Source organism: Camelina sativa, chromosome 9 (genome assembly GCF_000633955.1).
Source record: "Camelina sativa cultivar DH55 chromosome 9, Cs, whole genome shotgun sequence".
Lineage (NCBI taxonomy): Eukaryota > Viridiplantae > Streptophyta > Magnoliopsida > Brassicales > Brassicaceae > Camelina > Camelina sativa.
The window spans coordinates 33944921-33966709 of record NC_025693.1 but is presented as its reverse complement, the minus strand read 5'-3'; the positions used below and the strand labels follow the sequence as shown (position 1 = coordinate 33966709).

Sequence of the window (21789 nt, the reverse complement as noted above, 5' to 3'; positions counted from 1 at the left end):
GTCAACATCTAGAAGAATAGTGTCTTCCTCTGTAAACTCTCCCTTCAAAATTTTTGAGGATATCTCCTTCTTCACTATCTCCTGAATCACTCTCTTCACCGGCCTTGCCCCATTGTTTGGGTCAAACCCAAGCTGAGCAAGGAGATCCACCGCTTCTTTTGTGTACTCAAGTTTTATTTTCTTTTGTTCCAACAAATTCTTCACTCGTCTCATCTGCACCAAATAGTAACATTACATTTATACCAAACACAAACCAAACAGGACCAAAGCCAAAACTCAATAGCCTAGGCCTATAACCCAATAAGAGAGGATTTGTATTAAACAGTAATGTGTATATAAAGTAAAGTACCTGAAACTCGACGATCTTGGATAATTCTGTTAAATCCAACGGCTGGAAAACAATGTATTCATCGATCCTGTTCATGAACTCTGGGTTAAAAGTTTGTCTTGCTAACTCCACAGCTTGTTGCTTCATCATCTCATAAACTGCTTCTTTGCTATCTTTATTGTTGCGGGAAGTCTCAAGTATAGGGTGTGATCCTATATTAGACGTCATTATTACAAAACAGTTTCTGAAACTTACGGTCCTCCCTTGAGAATCAGTTATCCTCCCGTCATCTAGTATCTGTAGAAAGATATTGAAGACATCAGGGTGAGCTTTCTCGATCTCATCAAACAGAACCACCGAGTAAGGTCTCCTCCGAATAGCTTCAGTTAACTGCCCACCTTCTTCGAAACCAGCACAACCGGGAGGTGCACCAATGAGCCGTGAGACTGAGTTTTTTTCCATGTACTCACTCATATCGATCCTCACTATCGCGTTTTCAGTGTTGAAAAGGTAACCAGCAAGAGCGTTGGCAAGCTCGGTTTTACCAACACCTGTTGGACCCATGAACATAAAACTCGCAATAGGACGGTTAGGATCTGAAAGACCAGCCTTTGAACAGCGGATAGCATTTGCTATCGATTCGACAGCCTTGTCTTGACCAAAAACTCTCTTGTGAAGCACTTCTTCCAAGAAAACTAGCTTTTCTTTCTCTGATTGTTGAAGGTTTGATAGTGGGATACCCGTCCACTTGCTTACTATCTCTGCTATGTGAAGATCGGTTACCTCTTCTTGTAGCAGTGACTGATTAGTGTCTCCGGGATTGGTGAGATTCTTCTCAGCTTCTTCTAACTGGCGTTGGAGGGACATTAGTGTTCCATACTTCACCTCAGCAGTACGGTTTAGACCACATTCACGTTCAGCGGATTTATCAATCTGTAAAACATAGATCATGTTTAGGAGTTCATTAATGTTGATCATTTATATCACAACGTAAGAAACCACCACAAGTACTATAATTACTATATACATAAGAAGAAACTGGTTGGACATTTTTTTTGGTTTCTTGTATTTTAAGACTTATATTTAAGAATGATAGTTNACTGCTTCTTTGCTATCTTTATTGTTGCGGGAAGTCTCAAGTATAGGGTTTGATCCTATATTAGACGTCATTATTACAAAACAGTTTCTGAAACTTACAGTCCTTCCTTGAGAATCAGTTATCCTCCCGTCATCTAGTATCTGTAGAAAGATATTGAAGACATCAGGGTGAGCTTTCTCTATCTCATCAAACAGAACCACCGAGTAAGGTCTCCTCCGAATAGCTTCAGTTAACTGCCCACCTTCTTCGAAACCAGCACAACCGGGAGGTGCACCAATGAGCCGTGAGACTGAGTTCTTTTCCATGTACTCACTCATAGCGATCCTCACTATCGCGTTTTCAGTGTTGAAAAGGTAACCAGCAAGAGCGTTGGCAAGCTCGGTTTTACCAACACCTGTTGGACCCATGAACATAAAACTCGCAATAGGGCGCTTAGGATCTGAAAGACCAGCCTTTGAACAACGGATAGCATTTGCTATTGATTCTACAGCCTTGTCTTGACCAACAACTCTCTTGTGAAGCACTTCTTCCAAGAAAACTAGCTTTTCTTTCTCTGATTGTTGAAGGTTTGATAGTGGGATACCCGTCCATTTGCTTACTATTTCTGCTATGTGAAGATCTGTTACCTCTTCTTGGAGCAGTGACTGTTCAGCGTCTCCGGGATTGGTGAGATTCTTCTCAGCTTCTTCTAACTGTCGTTGGAGGGACATAAGTGTTCCATACTTCAGCTCAGCAGTACGGTTTAGACCACATTCACGTTCAGCGGATTTATCAATCTGTAAAACATAGATCATGTTTAGGAGTTCATTAATGTTGATCATTTATATCACAACGTAAGAAACCACCACAAGTACTATAATTACTATATACATAAGAAGAAACTGGTTGGACATTTTTTTTGGTTTCTTGTATTTTAAGACTTATATTTAAGAATGATAGTTTGGAAATTTACCTCTTCTTTAAATGAACGTAATTTAGTAATGAGAGACTCTTCTTCCTCCTTTTGCTTGCTGAGTTCTCTCTGTTTATCCTTGAGCTTGGTCAAATCATTGTTCATTTTCTCAAGAAGTTCTTTAGAAGCATTAGCATTATCCCTTTTCAAAGAATACTTCTCCATCTCCAGTTTGATCACAGCTTTGTTTATTTCATCGAGTTCAGTTGGTTTCGAAGTGGTCGAAACCCTCAACTTTGAGGCAGCTTCATCAACAAGATCAATAGCTGAAAAACAAAGAAACTTTTATCTTTAAATACAAAATCATTTCAAAAAAAAAAACTTGTCAAGAATCAGAGGAAGATGTAAGTTTGTATATACCTTTGTCAGGTAGAAAGCGTTCAGTTATATAGCGGTCTGCCATAACTGCTGCTGAAACAAGGGAACCATCTGATATCTTAACACCATGGTGTAACTCGTACCTCTTTCTTAACCCACGAAGAATCGATATAGTATCTTCAACAGATGGCTGATTACAGAACACTTTTTGAAACCTACGTTCAAGAGCTGGATCTTTCTCCATGTACTTGCGGTATTCGGTCAGCGTTGTTGCACCAATGCATCTCAGTTCACCTCTTCCAAGCATTGGTTTCAATAGGTTGCTCACATCCATTGAATCACCTTCACAAGCTCCTACACAAGGATAATACAAATAACATCAGTATACTGTTGAGGCAATGGTGCATTCAGATATAGTTTGACTAACGAAAAGGTCACCTGCACCAACAAGAGTGTGGATCTCATCAATGAACAAGATTGTCTTTCCATTAGAAGCAGTTACTTCCTTCAGTATTGCTTTCAACCTTTCCTCAAATTCTCCTCGATATTGTGTACCAGCAATTAGTGCACCCATGTCAAGAGATATAATCTACATTAAAAAATGAACACTTTACAAATCTTGCTCTTACCCTTTGAGGAGAAAAAGTAAAAAAAAAAAAAAGTGATAACCTTATGGTTCAAGAGTGGTTGAGGGACATCTCCTTTTACAATTCGCTGGGCTAACCTGAAAAGGTTAATATCTCTCAGTAAATACAATCATAAGTTTAAGAGATAGTTAATAACTACAAGCCTCACCCTTCTGCAATAGCGGTTTTGCCAACACCGGGTTCACCAATGATAACAGGATTGCTTTTTGTCATCCTACATAGTATTTGGATGCAACGGTTTATTTCATCATCACGTCCAATGAGAGGTGGGAGTTTTCCTTGTTTAGCCATCTCTGTTATATCATTTCCATACGTTTCAAGTGCGTCCTTTTCATCATTACTCTACATATAGAAAAAAAAACATATTATAAACACCCTTTTCTAAATGACTTAATGAATTAAAATGGACAACGAACCTGATCTGATTTGTCAGAGAAGCGGCGCATAGAAGGGAACTGGAGAGAGAAAGGTAACAGTTGGCCACGAGTAGCGGCTTGAGTGAACGAAGTTATACCGTCTCCAGAAGCTCCAATAAATGGATTTGGCCGAGNATTTCTCGCAATACATATGTCTCTGAGCTCTCTACCTTCAATTTTTTTGTTTAGTTTGTTTTTTCTTATATTTTGATTATGCATATTAGTTGTGTTAAGGTTAACAAATGGTGGATGGAAAGAAGAAAACCNCGAGAGAAAAAGGAATTGGGAGAGGAACGCGAGCTGAATTGAGCACAGGCAGAGATAGCGCGATAACGTGGGAGGAGAGGTCTTGAAAAAGCATTGTGTGCTTTGATGGCTGCAGAAACAGACTTCGACAATCTTCTGGACGCCATGTCAAGATGAAATTGACCAAGGAGGAGTCTTGGTTTAGTGTTTTAAAAGAGGAGGTTTTAGGAATGCTTGGAGAAGAAGCAAATTAGTGTTTGGTGAAGAAGCAAAAGCAAACGAGTGTGTAATAAATATTCGTACATTTGTTAACAAGGAAACGTTTTTTATAGTAGAAATAGAAAGTTTAAAATGAAATAGAAGAATATATCAGAAACCTATATTTAAAAAAAAAAAAAAAAATCAGAAACATAAAGAAGAATCTATCATCAGTTTTAATATATTTTGTGCCAAAAGTTTGACAATTGGAACAATAAAGAACAGAATGAATATGGTTTTTCCACACATAAATCGACAATCCAGAATGATTATAACAACCATTTTTCTGTTTCAAAACAAAATAAAATCCATAGAAATAAAAGAGTCATAGGGGCGGGTCAGAAAGAAAGAAAGAAACAAGCAAAAAGCCAACGCAGTCGCAGAGAAAAAAAAAAAGAAATAAAAGAGTCCAAGAACTCTCTTTGTCCAAAAAAAAAAAAAAAAGATAAGAGTCATTGTAGACTTGTATCAGTTTCATGCGAGCTCGCCTCTTACTTTACCTGGAAACAAATAATAGCAAACACATAATATTTTGGTTACGAACATCCAAATAGACAAAAACCAACTCCAATAATAATAAAAAATCATAAACTTAAACCCTAAACCAACCTTTTGTATATGGTTTTGATGTCATCCCTCATATACGAAGCTTCAAGGAGGTAGTCATTGCTGCAGTTTCCATCAATGCTCGGAATACAAAATTTTCCATCAACCGGATAAGTCTTCCCATCAAACCATATTCCAGAAATGATCTCCTTCCGAGCTGCGATGATCTCTTCGTCTTCTTCTGATGTGTCCGCAGCCACCAGCCTGTAGGAATAAACTTTCTTTTGCTGTCCTCGACGATACGTCAGCTCTATGGCTTGTCGAGCAATACTAGTGTTGGAGATGACGTCAAGCATTAAAACCCTTGTTGCACCAGTAAGATCCATCTGCTCATTACATGCTTTGATTGATACAAAGAAGATTTTCGCATCATGCGAGTTGTTGAACTGATTAACTGACTTTTCACGAGCAGAACGGCTGGTGTCACCTTTAATCATGAAGGTTTCTTTGCCATCTTCCCAACCTTTATTCTTAGCCACAAGCCTCTGGAGAAATATCAACGGGATGACATATTGGCTCACCACAAGAATCTTCTCATTCGTATAGTCGCATAACTTCACTAAACCCAAGAAGAATTTGGTTTTTACCCCATCTGTTTCGTCCATGGCCTTGATAACCTCATCCATCTCATCTTTGTTAGGTGGGGGAAGACCTTTAACACGATCTGAGAAAGCACTTAGCACCGGGTGAAGCGTGACTGCGCTCAAGTTAGAGCATGTTTTGAAACCCTTCGTTCTGGAATTTTTTTCAGTCTCCCATGCTGACTTTTGGCTTGATGTCAGTTTTAAGACCACCGTGAAGTCCATCAATCCCGGGTCTTCACGAAGGAACTCTCCATTGTGATTGTAGATGACCTTGTTCGTCAACATCCTTAGTTCGGTTAAGTAACCAATCTTGTCTCCATGATCAGAATCTTGATTAAGCAAAGCTAGTTCCAAATCAATTATAGGTTGTTCATGAGTGTAAGATTCAACCTTCAAGAACTTTGAGAGTTTTTTCCCAACTTGGTTATGTGTCAGGAACTCAGGGAAAGCAACATCAACAACGTTGAAAACATCCCTTATGTTGTTATGGTATAACGTGCTAGTGAGTAGAATCTTGTTTCGCGTTTCGATACGAGCAACATCCCTAAGATTGCCCATCATCTCGTTCTTGGCATCAGTTCCTCTGTCAAAGATGACCAGTGAAGGAACATTTACGAGAATATTCCTAACATCATTTAAAGCTTCTACTTCAGCACCACTGTTGTTAAACATGATGTTGGAAAACTGCTTGCCGCATAAGAAGATAATACTCCGGGTACCCATCCATCGGTTTAAAACCTCTAGTTGCTGAGACCTGGTATTCGCCTTGGCCGAGTAGAAGTCTAGCAGCATGATGTCAGTTACCTTCATTTCATAGAACTCGCTCTTCCAAAAATCAAACATCGATTTGGGAAGCACAAAGAGAATTTTACTATCAGGGTGCTTCCCAAGGTAACCATAGATGAAATTGATCAGCAAGAATGTCTTTTCAGATACAGGAGCTTGAGCTAGAATGCATCCATTTGGGTTTTCCACAGCCAAATTGTTGCATAGAAAGTTGAAAATCTCGATGTGACGAGGTTCCATACAACTTTGGTGCAACGGGTGAGGGTAAATGCCAGTTCCTAAACCCGGGTTAACAGCGTTGGACTTATTCGATCCAAACCCGGGTGGCAACGGATGATCCTGAACGTATAACAAATTATATTGAATAATAGTCAATAGGCAATATCTAATCAAACAGTTTTATGTTTCTTTTATTTTTAATGTGCATCGAGCTTACAGTCAGAGCCTTGACTGCTAACTCAATTGGTGATTATCGTAATCATGTAAAAAGAATATATCAATTTATGACGTAATTAGATATTTACTGACCTTGTCAATGGTTCCACATATCCAACAAACGTGACCAGAACCTTCCTTCCATATCCAAGAATGCTCACAACTTTTCAGTTGTTCTCCACTTGTCTACATAAAGAAAAAGTCACAACAATCATTAGTATCAATCTCAACCTTGCGTTTAACAAAACAACTCTTGTCAATGACAACAAATGGTAAACCTCAAATATGTTTGAAAATGGTTCAACGTCTGGCCAAACAGTTTCATTCAGGTCGAAGATGGCTTTTCTTTTGTCTTTGCTCTTATTGATTTCGACCAATTCATTTCCCTACACATAATAAAAACTAATTCAGCAACAAAAGACTTTCACTACCGCAGAATTCTTATATATAGAGAGATATGTACACTTACATCTGAACAAATATTGTTGTCTAGCTCTTTACCACTGTTACCACCTCTGTTGCTACCATCAACCATGACATGTTCAAATGAGCTTCCCATTGTATGATTATTAGGTCTATCATTTTCCGAACTCAAATCTGTGATTGGTACGTCCACTAATCCATCGACAGCTTCGTCCAAAATGGCTTTTCCTTTGTCTTGACTTATATTTGTTTCTTTATCACTTCTCACATGAACTTCAACCAATTGATTTTCCTACGCATGCATACGACAATTAAGTAACGAATAGAGTACGGAACGTATGTTAGATTTTCTATCATAACAACAATTAATTATTTTTGTTATCCCCACATTTCTTATTACATAGAGATATGTACACTTACATCTGAACGCAAATCATTTGCTTGCCCTTTACCATTGCTATCACCTGGGCCGCTACGCTTATTTTCTTCCAAGTTAACACGCACAATTGGTACGTTGAAAGCATGAGCTACAATATCATCGCAACCGCTTCCATCGGCTTTTTGATTTTCTGGTGTCTCAATGTTTATCTTTTTGTTGTCGTTTTGACATAGGTCTGAACATATAAAATAGAGTGATTATTTGCATAAAATATAATTATATGGCACAAATCACTTAACAATCATTATCATAATGGCCTCCTACATATTTACCCAAATTTCGCATGTAAGAAATTATTATCCGTAGTATTGTTGACAGACAAAACAATCAGATAAGCTCCTAATCAAAATTCAGACTATTGTTGACAGAAAAAAAAAAATCAGATATATAAGAACAGCATCGACGACTCTCTGAAATCAAAGATAAAGAGTTCAAAGGACATCTATTTCCTTTTTTTTTTTTGGTTGTTGAAAATGCACTCGAAAAGATAGTATAGACACAACTACATCCGACATGTCCGACAAAAATCAGAGTATCAGACAATACTAAACTGCAAGTAATATGTATGATGAATCCATAGATACAAACAAAGATCCATACCGGTGCACCAAAAAAAAATAAAAATAATAATAAACAAAGATCCATACCTTTTTCTTGTGACGACTTCCTCTTTTTATCCATCTTGAAACGAAATGGAGGTTTAGAGCTCAAACTAAAGTTTCTCAGATTTTGAGATTTCTTCTTGACGAAAACTTTCTGATATGTAAAACTTGTGGTTCTCTAGTTACTGATTTATATCAAAAATCAGGATTAAGATAGGAAAGAAGATTACTGTTTAGTCCACACCAGCCTTGGCAAGATGGAAAAAAGATTACTGATAATAAATTTTGTGAAAATAAAACATAAAATACAATCCTTTAATATATATATATATATTTAATGTTAATTAAAATGTTTAAATTTAGTATAAGTCACTTTTTTTATTACCATATTTTTACAATCAATAGATTTACTTATACAACGACCAATAAATATTGTGATTTTTTTTTACGCGGGAACATTTGAAATACTATAATTTGTAACGGTCTGCGCTCGACTTTTGAAATACCATTTGACTATCATTTTTCACCTAACAACTAACTTATTTATTATTGGATAATTTGGTGACTACATATAATATCAAATCTATGATACTCTTTCTCTCATTTGTTTTGGCTTTACATTTTTATTATTTTATTATTATTATAAATTATAGAAAAGTAATTTTAATCCAAAAGTAAGATAGGAAAAAAATATTCTTAATTGGACACAAACATAACACAAAAAGAGATAGTAGATATGTTTCCCAAAATAAAAAGAAAAAGTAGATAGTAATTTTTATTATTATTTTGTGTCTAGTGTAATAAGAAAATTAAGGAAAAATTATAGCTACATTTGACAAAGAAAAATGTCTTTTTTTTTTTTTTTCTATTTAGCAGTTACAAAAAAAGATTTGACAGCTATTTTCCAGTACATGTATGAAGAATAAAATTGAAGCACTTAACAAATATACCATGGGAGATGGTTTGTATGAAGCAATTAACAAATAGCTGTTTTTTCCATGTACATGTATGATATGGTTTTTTGTTTTGTTTTTGATAGTTTAGGATCATTCCATAAGGCTTCATATGCCCAAACCAATAACCCACAAAAAATAACCGCCATTCCAAAGCCCAATAAGGCAAATCCATCGAAATTCCACAATCACTCTCTTCTTTCTTAGTAGAAGTGGATTCTTTCGTGATATGAAAGGTAAAATATAAACATGCCTCCTTTATTACATCCACGTTCTTACTTGGGGCAACATCTTTGTCAAACTTGTTTGCAAAGCTTCTCACCTTATGATTTGTAATGTGTTAATTAGTGGCATATCAAATTATTATAAACGAATTATAAGTTTTTAATCGAAGAAATAAACGGGCATTGGTCTAGATACGGAGATAGAGCTAAACTTCAGCTTGTCTTTCCTTGGAGTTAGTATATATATCATTATTAGTAATGAAGGCAGTCGACTTCAGTGAAGATTTCGCTAATCGAACTGATAAAAATCATCTTCAAGCAGGCTCGCGTAGTGGAGCCTGACTTATAAGTTATAAAAATCAGACTGTAGCTCGGAAGTTCATATGTCGACCTCTAACAAAGCCGACTTAGTTGCATTGAGCAAGCTTGCAAAAAGAAGTAGTTGATTCTTGAAGCAAAAAAACTCAAAATATCACCTTGTACAAACGGATAAGTTGATATGGTTCTATGTGCTTTCGACCAAACTCCTTTAAACATCATCATCTGTACGTTTTAGAAGACAGAGCACTAAATTTATAAAATCTACGAAACATAGGAAAAAACGAGTTATAACTTATTCTAACAGCGTTAGTTTAATTTTGTTTGTATAATTTAAGCTGCCATTTCTTCAATGGGAGCATTATTCTCGAGCTTCTTAATGACCAGTTTGTTATTTGTGTGGTCAACTTCCAGAAGAATAGTGTCCTCCTCTGCAAACTCTCCTTTCAAAACTTTGATGGCGATCTCCTTTTTCACAATCTTCTCAATCACTCTCTTCACTGGTCTTGCCCCATTGTTGGGATCAAACCCAAACTGACCAAGGAGATCCACCGCTTCTTTCGTGTACTGAAAATTAATTTTATTCTGTTCCAATCTATTCTTCACTCGTATCATCTGCACCACCAATGGTAACCAATAAAAAATTTTATGCTAAACCAAAAGCTAATAAAAAAAGTTAAAAAATTAAAACCAAATGTGTAAAAAAAATAAATTACTTGCAACTCCACGATTTTCGATATTTCTCTTGAATCCAAGGGTTGGAAAACAATGTATTCATCAACTCTATTCATGAACTCTGGCCTGAACGTTTGTCTTGCTAACTCCTCAACTTGTTGCTTCATCATTTCATAAACTGCTTCTTTGCTATCTTCATGATTGTTGCGAATAGTCTCAAGTATGTGTTGAGATCCTATATTAGAAGTCATTATTACAAAGCAGTTTGTGAAACTTACTGTCCTCCCATGAGAGTCAGTTATTCTTCCGTCATCTAGTAGTTGTAGCAAGACATTAAAGACATCAGGGTGAGCTTTCTCGATCTCATCAAACAAAACCACTGAGTAAGGTCTCCTCCGAACAGCTTCAGTTAATAACCCACTCTCTTCGTAACCCGCATAGCCCGGTGGTGCACCAACGAGACGTGAGACTGAAATTTTTTCCATGTACTCACTCATATCTAGCCTCACTATTGCGTTTTCATTGTTGAAAAGATATCCAGATAAAGCCTTGGCAAGCTCGGTTTTACCAACACCTGTTGGACCCATGAACATAAAACTGGCTATTGGGCGGTTAGGATCTGAAAGACCAGCTTTCGAACAACGGATAGCATCTGCTACTGATTCTACAGCCAAGTCTTGACCTATAACTCTCTTGTGGAGCATTTGTTCCAACATGACCAGCTTTTCTCTCTCAGATTGCTGAAGACTAGACAGTGGAATACCAGTCCACTTGCTTACTATCGCTGCTATGTGAAGGTCAGTTACCTCTTCTTCGACTAGTGACAGTTCAGACTCTCGAGAGTTCACGAGGTTCTTTTTAGCTTCTTCTAACTTGCGTTGAAGGGATACAAGTGTTCCATACTTAAGTTCATCAACACGTTTTTCATCAGATTCCCATACAGCGTACTCAATTTCCTGGTTTACTTCAGCCATCTGTACAATATAGAATATGTTTTAGAGCTCATTAGGTCAAGTATTTTGTACCATATTAAGGAAGATATATTTTACCTCTTCTTTAAATGAACGTATTCTAGCAATAAGAGACTTTTCTATTTGCCATTGCTCACTGAATCTAATCTGGTTGTCCTTGAGCGTGCTCAAATCATTCTCAATCTTTTGTAGCCGCTCTTTTGAAGCTTTATTAGTTTCCATTTTCAAAGAAAGCTTTTCCATCTCTAGAGTAATTAAGGATCTGTCTATTTCATCTAGTTCAGAGGGCTTAGAAGTGGTCTCCATCTTAAGATTTGCAGCAGCTTCGTCAACAAGATCAAGAGCTGAAACAAAGAACTTTTCATTTTTTGAAACAAAGCCATGCATTCTTGGCCAACAAAATAATTTTCCGAGACGGTGCAAGTTAGGTACCTTTGTCTGGCAGAAAGCGTTCAGTAATGTAGCGGTCTGCAAGAACCGCAGCCGAAACAAGGGAACCATCTGATATCTTAACACCATGGTGTAACTCGTAACGCTTTCTTAACCCGCGAAGAATCGAGATGGTAGCTTCAACGGATGGCTGATCACATAACACTTGATGAAACCTACGCTCCAGAGCTGGATCTTTCTCTATGTATTTGCGGTATTCGGTCAGCGTAGTTGCACCAATGCATTGTAGTTCACCGCGTGCAAGCATTGGTTTTAAGATGTTGCTCGCGTCCATTGCACTATCTTTAGTACGTCCTACACAAGCGTAACAATTTCACAAACAAATATTCTCCTCTTTGGGTTCTACAAAAAAGCTTTTAGATAAAAACTAATGAAAGGGCACCTGCACCAACAAGAGTGTGAATTTCATCAATGAACAAAATTGTCTGCCCATTGGAAGAAGTTACATCCATTAGTACTGCTTTCAACCGTTCCTCAAAATCACCTCGATAATGTGTACCAGCAACAATTGAACCCATGTCGAGAGATACCAACTACATTATATTATAGTAACCAAGCCAAGAATGTTAAAAATCTTTCGTTTGCCTCTTCATTTATTATTAAAAAGCCGAAAAGTAAACTGGAGCAATATAATAATATCCTAGAAAGAACCTTTCGATTCAAGAGATGTTCATGTACATCTCCGCCTACGATTCGTTGGGCCAACCTAAAGAAACAAGGTTTAAAAAATCCCTTAGTAAAAGTTTTCAAGAGATAGCTAGTACAAAAGGATATATAATTGCAAGCCTTTACCCTTCAGCAATAGCAGTTTTCCCTACACCAGGTTCACCAACGATAACAGGATTGCTTTTTGTTCTCCTGCACAATATCGCTATGCAGCGCCTAATTTCATCATTACGTCCAATGACAGGATCGAGTTTTCCTTGTCTAGCCATCTCAGTTAAATCAGTTCCGTACTTCTCAAGTGCTCCACTTTGATTAGTCTATACATATAGAAAACGACATAATGAACAAACTGGATCACACTTGACACAGTAACCCTAAAAGAAACTGAGAAGCCACTTGTAACTGGCCACGAACCCGAGCTGCGAAGTGGCGCGGAGAAGGGAACTGAAAAGAAATATCGAAGGGTTGTCCATGAGCTTCCGCTTGAGTGAACCTAGGGATGAAGCAGTTTCCGATGAAGGAATTTGGCCGGAAAATAAAGGAATTGGAAGAGGAACGCGAGCTGAAATTAGCAGAGCCAGAGATAGCTCGAGAACAGAGGAGGATAGATGGACTTGAATAAGTATACTGCGCCTTGATGCATAAGGAACGGGACTTCGATAATATCCCGAACGCCATAGATTTGGTTTAGGGTTTTTCTTTTCTTCTTTTTGTTCTTTAGGATGCTTGGAGAAGAGGCAAAGAAGTGTGTAGATTTTATACGATATAGCGTTGAAGACAATTATTTTAAAAATTGTTTTTTTTTCTTTTTCTTTTTTTGTTGTTTAATTTGGAATTATTAATTATTAGAAGATAACCGGAAAACCGCTTTTACAAATGAATTGTGTTGAATTTATACATAGGACTTATATATTGGAATTTCAAACCTAAGGTTAACTTTTTGTGCCAAATAATACAAACAAAGGTGGAACCTGGAAACAATCACCAATAAATTAACTGAATTGACCACTGGGACATTATCATCTTGTTGTGCTTTAATGAACAAAGACTTAAACACTGAATTGACTGGTTCTCCCGCTACTTCCTGTAAACGCTGCGTTTGCGGGTGGTAGCGGTTGCTAGCGATTGGAACCAATCACACAAACCGCTCCCAATCGCTCCCAACCGCTTCAAATCATTGAATTCCAAAAGCTGCTTCCCGCAAGCGTTTGCGATTGCGGTTAGAATTTTTTTTTTTTTTTTAGGAAAACTTAAAAGAAATCAATGATAATGTATTTTTTTTTGTTATATCTTCTATCTAACCATTTTACTCATTAAAGATGGAAGAAAATGAAGTACAGATACGATTGCAGAGATTATAAAATAAACAATTAGAAAAAAATAATATTCCAATTAACAATAACTCGGAAAACTTAATGTAAATCTAATGGCACATCGCACATAAGTTCAAAAAAATCTAAATAAATATAATATTTCATCAGAAATTTAAGAAAATAAGATTATTTGTGAAAAATATTAAAACAAATCACCAGTGACTCTTCTCAACTCTTACTTGACCATTCCTACCGATGCAACTACTGACCCATGATCTAAGAGAAAAGAGAAAAGATCTACGATCTAAAGCATATGTTTTGTCATTTATCAAATTACTTGATTAAATTTTCGGTGAAAAGCCAAATGCATAAAGGAATAAGTATTTAATTTCAATATGAAATTTTTTTTTTTGAATAATTATTTTAGTATTTTTTAATAAATTTTAATTATAAATCAAGTTTAATAAAATTTTTGGTGTTTTTAAACGTTTATATATTATATATCACATTTATTATGTTCCAACCGCTATTGCACCCGCTGGTCAACCAGTCGTAAACCTTCCGCAAACACACCAATTTTAAACCGCTAAACCAATCGTTCAAAACGCTTAATAATATTTGAAACCTCAATCACCCACTTTCGCAATCTCCCGCAACCGCAACCGCAGCATTTGAACCAGTCAGACCTTTAATATATCATATTTCGTATTCGTCTTCGCGATTTCGCCCCCTCTTCTATTTCCATGGCCGACGTAAACAAATTTTTTTAACATGAAATTATATTGGCAAGTTGGATGATCCAAATTTTTGCATGCGAGTAAATGAAATAAAAATATGATAAATATTTTAGTAGGCACATTTCGTAAATAGCATTTGAACAAAGTAAATAATTTGTTTAATATAGTATTAACTAAACAAAATCTTAAACCGGAAATCCTAACTATATTAATAGGCTATTCATGAAACGTTATGCAAAATCCAAGGGTTACTAAACGATATTAGAATCATAGAAGACTCTAATAGACTGCTATAAAAACCCAATTTTTTTTGTTAAATTATCAATACTCAACATTACAACTATTAAATTCATCCAGATATTTCCAATAAGTAACCAAACAATATTTTAGTTTATCTCGATGCTACTAGTTATATTGTGCAAAAACCTTTCTGCTAATGTAAATCTGTTATTCATGGATATTGTAATTTATATATAATTATTAGGTAAGCGTTTAAATTAACATATAGTCTGCTTTCTCATATAGTTGACATATAACAATACAAAGATAAAAGTTTTACGTGTTTAAAAAATTTCAAAATTTTAGTAACTTAAACATTGTCTTCTTGCGATTAGTGGTAAGTTAGATATTTTTAAAGGCTTGCTATCATAACCAAATCTTATCCTTTAAAGGTTTAATAATACTTTTTAATACTAAAACTACAGAATTAAATAACAAAAGTTTTTGTTCTCTTCTTGGAATTACAAATATATATATATATATATATTTTTCTTCTAACTTAGTCTTGATCCAAGAAGGCTATATATAATGATGGAGTTGATAATTTTGCTGTAAACAAGTCTCTCATTTAAACAACCCGTTCCTTGCTTATTATAAGACAAAACCTTTGACACCTACACCCGCATATATAAATAAATCCTTGCAAGTTTTATTGGTGGAAGAACAGTTTCAGATCTCCGTTAAAATTACGTAAACAAACGATAATAGAAATCAAATGAAGAAGGTCAAGTAAAAAACCAACAACGAAACATGGACTCTTTAAATTGAAATCAGATAGTGTACTTTCTCATTTACCTATCTCTTTAAGAGATTTGGCTAGCAGCCAAACCTTACAATAAACACAAAGACAAAATAAAATTAGGTAACATGAAACTTCTAAACTCGACTACTGTTAACGGGAAAAAAAAAAAGCTTCACTCTTTTGTGTGATCTAACGCGTTGTTTTTCCAGTCTGTTTTTCCTTTTACCAGCTGAGAATCTGGAACGTGTATTTTTTCATGGCTTTTCAAGATCTTAAGAGATCCATTTTATTAAACATAGTAAACACGTTTGAACGAGTGAGAGAGAAAGAATCTCTTGCATCTATGTGAGTCAATGGATTATGTTATTAGATTATTAATGTAACCACGAGTACGGCAAGGAACTTATAATACTATTCAGAACTCCGATCGAGGTTTCCGCTCTTTAATTTACGCTATTAGAGTATTAATGTAATCACGAGTATGGCAAGGAACTTATAATACGCTCATAAATATAATAAAACAATGAATGACCGGTTCTAATATGACATTATATGACACGATCAATGAGTATTTTTCCCGCTCATTGCGTGAGTTTAAATTTACTACAATATCCTATCTCTTTCATTTTGTTTCCAGAAAATTTGTTTCCTTTTTTATCTCGATGAACATAGGAACTGGACATATCGGAAGTTAGGGATCTCCTTGTACAAATAGGACAGTGGGAAATATCGAAGAACTAAGACTTTTTTTGGCACTCAAGAACGCTAGATTCAACACCTACTAAGAAAATCCTAGCTTGTTTTTTATCTCCAGTAACGATTGTCGATTTAACTCTTGAATCAATAAAGAAAACCTCTTTTCTTAATTTGCTTGTTGTTAGTTTCATCGGTTTAGAATCCGTGAGGGTCCAACTCGCACATTCCCCACTTCAGTCTACTCTATTCACAAGCTGAATCAAGCGGGCCACAATCATAGTGACTTTACAGAAAATAAACACACTTCAAGAGCCAAACACTGAGATCTGTTATATAATATACACGCCATTGCAATTAAATGAAGAAGAGGAAAAAAAAACCTAGAATCCACCTAGTCACTTGAAGTTTAGAACTCCAGCTAGACCACATTTTTCTACTTCTAAAAAAATCTCATAGTCATAATAAATATATGTTTAGCACGAGCATACACATTCAAATATTAAGTAACATAACGTTTCACGAGTTTTTTTTTTTTCCTAATATTTAATCCCGTAGATTAAGGTAGGGTTGGTCGGTCTACCCAGCATGCATGTGATAGTCTTGTTCGTGGTTGCAAACTGTAGACCAACTAGTATTTAAGCGAGTCATGTCATCACCAATGTTTTCATCAATACAAGCTTCTAACTCTCCACATCTATTTTGCTATCAGAAAAGTAATCAATTGTAAGATGGAAGGCAAAACTTTGATTGTAAGTGTGCTCGTTATGAGTCTGTTCATGGCACATATTCAAGTTGACGCAAAGAGCTGCTGTCCGTCTACCACTGCTAGAAATGTCTATAATACATGTCGCTTAACGGGACAGTCCCAGCCATTTTGTGCATCTCTCAGTGGCTGCAAACTCGTTAGCGGGTCGGTATGTCCTCCCGGATATAAGCACGACATTCTCGAAAATACAGGTAACCTGATTAACATTGTACTTTATTACATACGTTATTTGTTACAAGACAAATCAAGATTTCATTTTTCTGATGTCCGCGATATTGATTTATTTTCCTCTCAAGGTGGTGCTGTCAATGAATACTGCAAAGTTGGGTGTGTATTTTCTGTGTGCAGCGGTTTAACCACTCTCCAAAACTCCGGTAAAGCAAACTTCCCATACATATATATTTTCAATATCGTCAATTTTTGTTCTTTTTAATAATTGACAAGAGAACATTCTGTTCAAATTTTGTTTGGATGACTAGATGCAAATGAAATCGTGAATGGAGCGGTTGAAAAATGTGCGAACGCATGTTCTACAATCTGCACAAAAGGCTTGATGAATGCAGTTGAAACTGCCTAGACTACAAAATCCATGAAGATACCATGTGTAACCAGAGGTTAAGGGGTGGTCATTTTCAAAGTGTTGCTTTTAATGCTTTCAATAATTGTCGTGTATGTGACAAAAATGTTAAAACTCTTGTATCGTTTGTTTCTATGCGTAGAAGGTTATCGATCTCTAGATTGTATATATCTTCTACTCTCTATCTTTTAAACAGTGAATAATGTGTTTGTATCCATCTTCTGCTCTTAACAATGAAAACTACTACACTATGAAACTTAATTGACTCAGATTCTGAAAAAGGTTTCTTACTTTATTAATACTCTATGATTCTTGTTTTCCACGAGCTCGAACGTTTTTTATCTGTCTCCCTTATGTAAACATATTTCTTAAGATTTAAAAAGTAATCTTATTCTATGCGTCGTTTAATTTACAATTATTCAACACTTTAAAAATCAGAAACACACTATATCGAATCTACTCACATGCTTTCGTAAATAATTCTTCCACTAAATCAAGCCAACAATCCAAACATTAGACTCGTAGTAGTGAATGACATAGTCATTTTTTAGACAATTTCTGCCTTTTTAGGATAATTTCTACATTTTGTAAAAGTCCTTACAACAAGATTAAAGTATAACCTACGCATACCTCTAGAGATTGTAAAATTAAATCCGTCCGGATACTAAGCAAGTAAGAAATGCTTTAACAAAACCACTTCATAATAACATCATATGTTTTATTTTTTCCAGGTAAATATATTTAGATTTTGTAACTAAGAAAAGGAAATATGTAAAGTATTTTTCCAAAACAATCCTTTTTTAAAATAGTTGTTAATAGAGGATAAAGTAGTTTAAGTACGGTTTGGGAGTTGAGATCCAAGAGAGCAAAAGATTGGGAGTGAAGTGTTCTCGCCAAAGACTTGTGGTGGATCAAGAGACTTCTCGAAGTACTTGTGACTATGAAAACTGGTTAAAAGTTTATATTGAGAATTTGTTAGAAATGTTTTTTGTGGCATATTTTTTTTCAAAAATACCTTTTTGAAAATTTTTATTTTTGTCTTCTTTTACACAATTATACTATATTAAATTAATTTTTAGAATTTGTTTTTAGGTTTGGGTTCCCAATTTACATTTAGAGTATAGTTATTAAGTGATAGGGTTTAGTATTTAGGGTTGAGGGTTTATAATTTTGTTATTTTATATATTAAAAAGGATATTTTTGAAAAGTGACATAGAAAAAGGTATTTTTGAAAATCTCTCTTTTTTTTTTTGCATATAAGACCAAACTCATTTTTGTATTTTTTTTCTTTAGTTTTGGGTAGGGGTGGGCAATTCGGTTTAAGTTCGGTTTGGGTTCGGATCGGTTTGGTTTATTCGGTTTTGGTAAACCTCTAACCAAACTCAACTGAAGTTAGTTTGGTTTGGTTTGTGTTCGGGTTGGTTTATGTTTGGTTTGGTTTGGTTTGGTTTTAATTTGGTTCGGTTTTAATTCGGTTTAAAAATCAATTAATGTAACCAAATAAATTTGATTATGGTTTTATAATAGTTAATTAATCAAATAAATTAGAAAAGCTATAAAATTAAAATTAAATACCTAATATTAAAGATAATTAAATCTATATTTATATTTAAGTTATATTAGAAAATTTAATATAAAGTAAAATAGAAATCAAATGCAAATGGTAATAAGTAATATCACACATTTATAATTTTAATAATATTATTAGTTAATTTAAAAAGCATATTGGATTATTGGTTCGGTTTGGTTTTAAACCGAACCGAACTATTTGGGTTGAGAAGAAACATAACCGAATGTTTGGAGTATAGGATTGGGGTTGGTTTGGGTCGGTTTGAGTTTGGTTTGTTCGGTTTGGTTTAAATGCCCACCCTTAGTTTTGGGGTTTGGTAATTTTATAATTTTTTTTTTTTTTTTTGGCATAACGACCAAATTAAACCCCATTTATTAAACATAGTAAACACGTTTGAACGAGTGCATGAGAGAGTAAGAATCTCTTGCATCTATGTGAGTCAATGGAGTATGTTATTAGATTATTATCACGAGTACGGCAAAGAACTTATAATACTGCTAAGAAAAGATTAAGAAACCCTAAGTTTGCACTCTTTTAAGTTAATTCCATACGGAACCCATCTCACGAATATAATAAACAATGGATACTGGATACTGGTTTTGATATAACATTATATGACACGTTCTTTGAGTATTTATCTGTTAGACATAGTATATATTAAAAGAGTCTTACATGCATTGTGTGGGTTTAAAAATAAATATAATAAAATATACTATAAATTTTAGTTTAGTATATTTTTGTATATTGATAGGCTTTAGATGTTTCTTTAAATATATTCTTTTGTATTTCGTATTATTTGTAGTAAAAGTTTTCTTTATAAATTCATTAAAAAATTTGTAGTAAAATATTAGATATGTAATGTAATAAATTAAAAATAATACATTTAACAAATGAGAACATAAAAATTAAGTTAGGGGAACAAAACAATTGTAGAAGCTTCAGAAAAATTTGCTTGAGATAATAATATATATTTCATGTAGTATGTAACACTAGATATTTATTAAACAAAAATAATGGTTTACAATAATAGCATTTGTTTTGTGATTAGTAACCTTTCCAAAATTTTATAGCATGCCATTATATTGGCAAGTTGGATGACCAATATATATATATATATATATATATATATATATATATATATATATATTTTAACTATTGCATGCAATTAAATGAAAATAAAAAATATGAACAAGATTTTAGTAGGCACATTTCGTAAATAGAATTTGAGCCAGAAATTTCCAATAAGTAACCAAACAATATTTTAGTTTATCCTGATGCTACTAGTTATATAGTGCAAAAACCTTTCTGCTAATGTAAATATTTTATTCATAAATATCTGTAGTTTATATATAATTATTCGGTAAGCTTTTAAACTAACATATAGTCTACTTTCTCATATTGTTGACATATTGATATATCATGGTTTTTGTGGTTTTTAACCATAATATAAGGAGTCTTTTAGAGTCTTTTGATTTGTTTTCTAGGATGTTCTTAAGTCTTTACAGGTTTTCTAGGATTTTAGCATGGATAGAGCAAAGTGGAGCAATTTGAATCAGTTTGGAACAATAATCCGGAGGAAATTAACTTGGAATCGATGAATAGTGATGGTGTCGATCGACACCACCCTTGGTGTCGGTCGACACCCTGTTTTGCTAACGAGAAAATCAAGTTTTGGAAGTTTTACAAAAGTTGCCCAAAGTTTTCCATATTTGCAACACAAGTCCCTGACGTGTTTTAGGACATATAAATAGTATTTTTAGGTTTTACAAACCATTGAGTTGTTTTCTAGCAATTATTATTTTTTCTGCAACCCTGTGAGTTTTTGAGAGCTTTGGAGAGAGAGATCTGAACTGCTTTGTAGAAATGAATTCTTGAACTCCTTTTACTTTTTTAATTTCAATTGCTTATTATTCAGAAAGATGATTTGTGTTTCATTGAATATGTCTGAGTAGTTTGATTGTTAGGTTCAGGGTTTTTCACAGGGATTTTATGAATTGTTAGATCTGTTTATTTAGGATTCAATATCTATCTAGATTTTCATCTTAGGTTGTTCTTCATATTAATTCTTGATTGATCACCTAGAATTAATACTTTAGAAAAATAAATTGATATGAGAATATAATTGATTTTCCTGATAAAACTTTTTGATGAGCAAAATTATTTCTTGCAAAGAAATTTAATTTAATAATTTTGTGAACAATCTAAACTTGTTTTTAAGGCTGATTTATTACCTAGAATTTTGCAAAGAGATTTGGATTTTCTAGTTTTAAATTTAGATAATATTTGCAGTGAAAACTGATTTATTTTATAGAAGTGTTTAGAGTTCTAGATCTGTTCTTAATTGCTTGAATCCTAATTTATTGATTGATTTAATAATTTGTAATTTTCTGAGAAATTCTCTAAGCCTAGCTTTTTGATCCATTGAAACAATTAAAAGATGGGTGATTCAAAATTTTCAAACTTTTAGTAACTTAAACAGTTCCTTGTTTTTTTTTTAATGCGATTAGTGGGTAAGTTAGAAGGATTTGAAGGTTTTTCTATCACAACCAAATCTTATCCTTTATAGGTTTGATAATTTTTAATACTAAAACCACAGAATTTAAATAAAAATGTTTTTGTTGGCTTCTTGGAATTACAAATGTACATTTGTTTTCTTCTAACTTAGTCTTGATCCAAGAAGGCTATAATGATCTTAAGAGATCCATTTTATTAA

At 34.3% G+C, this 21789-nt stretch overlaps 4 protein-coding genes across 4 annotated transcripts in view; 1 reads left to right on the top strand and 3 right to left on the bottom strand.

The window, feature by feature from the left end:
- The window catches only part of LOC104715948 (chaperone protein ClpB4, mitochondrial-like), a 6178-nt gene extending 2005 nt beyond the window's left edge, over window positions 1-4173 (bottom strand). The window contains exons 1-8 of the mRNA XM_010433311.2: window positions 4026-4173; window positions 3761-3930; window positions 3493-3686; window positions 3367-3421; window positions 3136-3286; window positions 2740-3051; window positions 2380-2645; window positions 350-1261 (exon numbers count right to left, since the gene is read on the bottom strand). Of these exons, the coding sequence (XP_010431613.1) occupies window positions 350-1261; window positions 2380-2645; window positions 2740-3051; window positions 3136-3286; window positions 3367-3421; window positions 3493-3686; window positions 3761-3930; window positions 4026-4173 (2208 nt within the window). The remainder of the gene's footprint in view (window positions 1-349; window positions 1262-2379; window positions 2646-2739; window positions 3052-3135; window positions 3287-3366; window positions 3422-3492; window positions 3687-3760; window positions 3931-4025) is intronic.
- On the bottom strand, window positions 4864-8218 carry LOC104715947 (protein CHROMATIN REMODELING 35-like). Its single transcript, XM_010433310.1, has 7 exons — window positions 8185-8218; window positions 7519-7712; window positions 7145-7390; window positions 6954-7061; window positions 6769-6861; window positions 6296-6579; window positions 4864-6208 (listed from the first exon to the last, which is right to left on the bottom strand). The coding sequence occupies exons 1-7, from the start codon at window positions 8216-8218 to the stop codon at window positions 4864-4866; spliced, it is 2304 nt and encodes a 767-aa protein (XP_010431612.1).
- On the bottom strand, window positions 9968-13074 carry LOC104715946 (chaperone protein ClpB4, mitochondrial-like). The gene is made up of 8 exons (XM_010433309.1): window positions 12811-13074; window positions 12523-12713; window positions 12382-12436; window positions 12113-12263; window positions 11713-12024; window positions 11359-11624; window positions 10351-11283; window positions 9968-10249 (listed from the first exon to the last, which is right to left on the bottom strand). The coding sequence occupies exons 1-8, from the start codon at window positions 13072-13074 to the stop codon at window positions 9968-9970; spliced, it is 2454 nt and encodes an 817-aa protein (XP_010431611.1).
- LOC104713961 (probable thionin-2.4) lies at window positions 16818-17771 on the top strand. The gene is made up of 3 exons (XM_010431190.2): window positions 16818-17120; window positions 17226-17303; window positions 17409-17771. Exons 1-3 carry the CDS (start codon window positions 16892-16894, stop codon window positions 17504-17506), a joined length of 405 nt encoding a protein of 134 aa, XP_010429492.1. The 5' UTR covers window positions 16818-16891; the 3' UTR covers window positions 17507-17771.

Bases quoted from the DNA above. Each gene is read 5' to 3' on its own strand.
- LOC104715946 (XM_010433309.1), bottom strand. From the start codon at position 13,074: ATGGCGTTCGGGATATTATCGAAGTCCCGTTCCTTATGCATCAAGGCG. The intron at 12,264-12,381 runs GTTCTTTCTAGG...AATATAATGTAG, and splicing joins AACATCTCTTGAATCGAAAG to TTGGTATCTCTCGACATGGG. The intron at 11,284-11,358 runs GTAAAATATATC...TATATTGTACAG, and splicing joins TACGTTCATTTAAAGAAGAG to ATGGCTGAAGTAAACCAGGA.
- LOC104715947 (XM_010433310.1), bottom strand. From the start codon at position 8,218: ATGGATAAAAAGAGGAAGTCGTCACAAGAAAAAG. The intron at 6,862-6,953 runs GTTTACCATTTG...TTCTTTATGTAG, and splicing joins CATTTTCAAACATATTTGAG to ACAAGTGGAGAACAACTGAA. The intron at 6,209-6,295 runs GTTTGATTTTTG...GGCGAATACCAG, and splicing joins TTTGTGCTTCCCAAATCGAT to GTCTCAGCAACTAGAGGTTT.
- LOC104713961 (XM_010431190.2), top strand. From the start codon at position 16,892: ATGGAAGGCAAAACTTTGATTGTAAGTGTGCTCGTTATGAGTCTGTTC. The intron at 17,121-17,225 runs GTAACCTGATTA...TTTCCTCTCAAG, and splicing joins CGACATTCTCGAAAATACAG to GTGGTGCTGTCAATGAATAC. The intron at 17,304-17,408 runs GTAAAGCAAACT...TTGGATGACTAG, and splicing joins AACCACTCTCCAAAACTCCG to ATGCAAATGAAATCGTGAAT.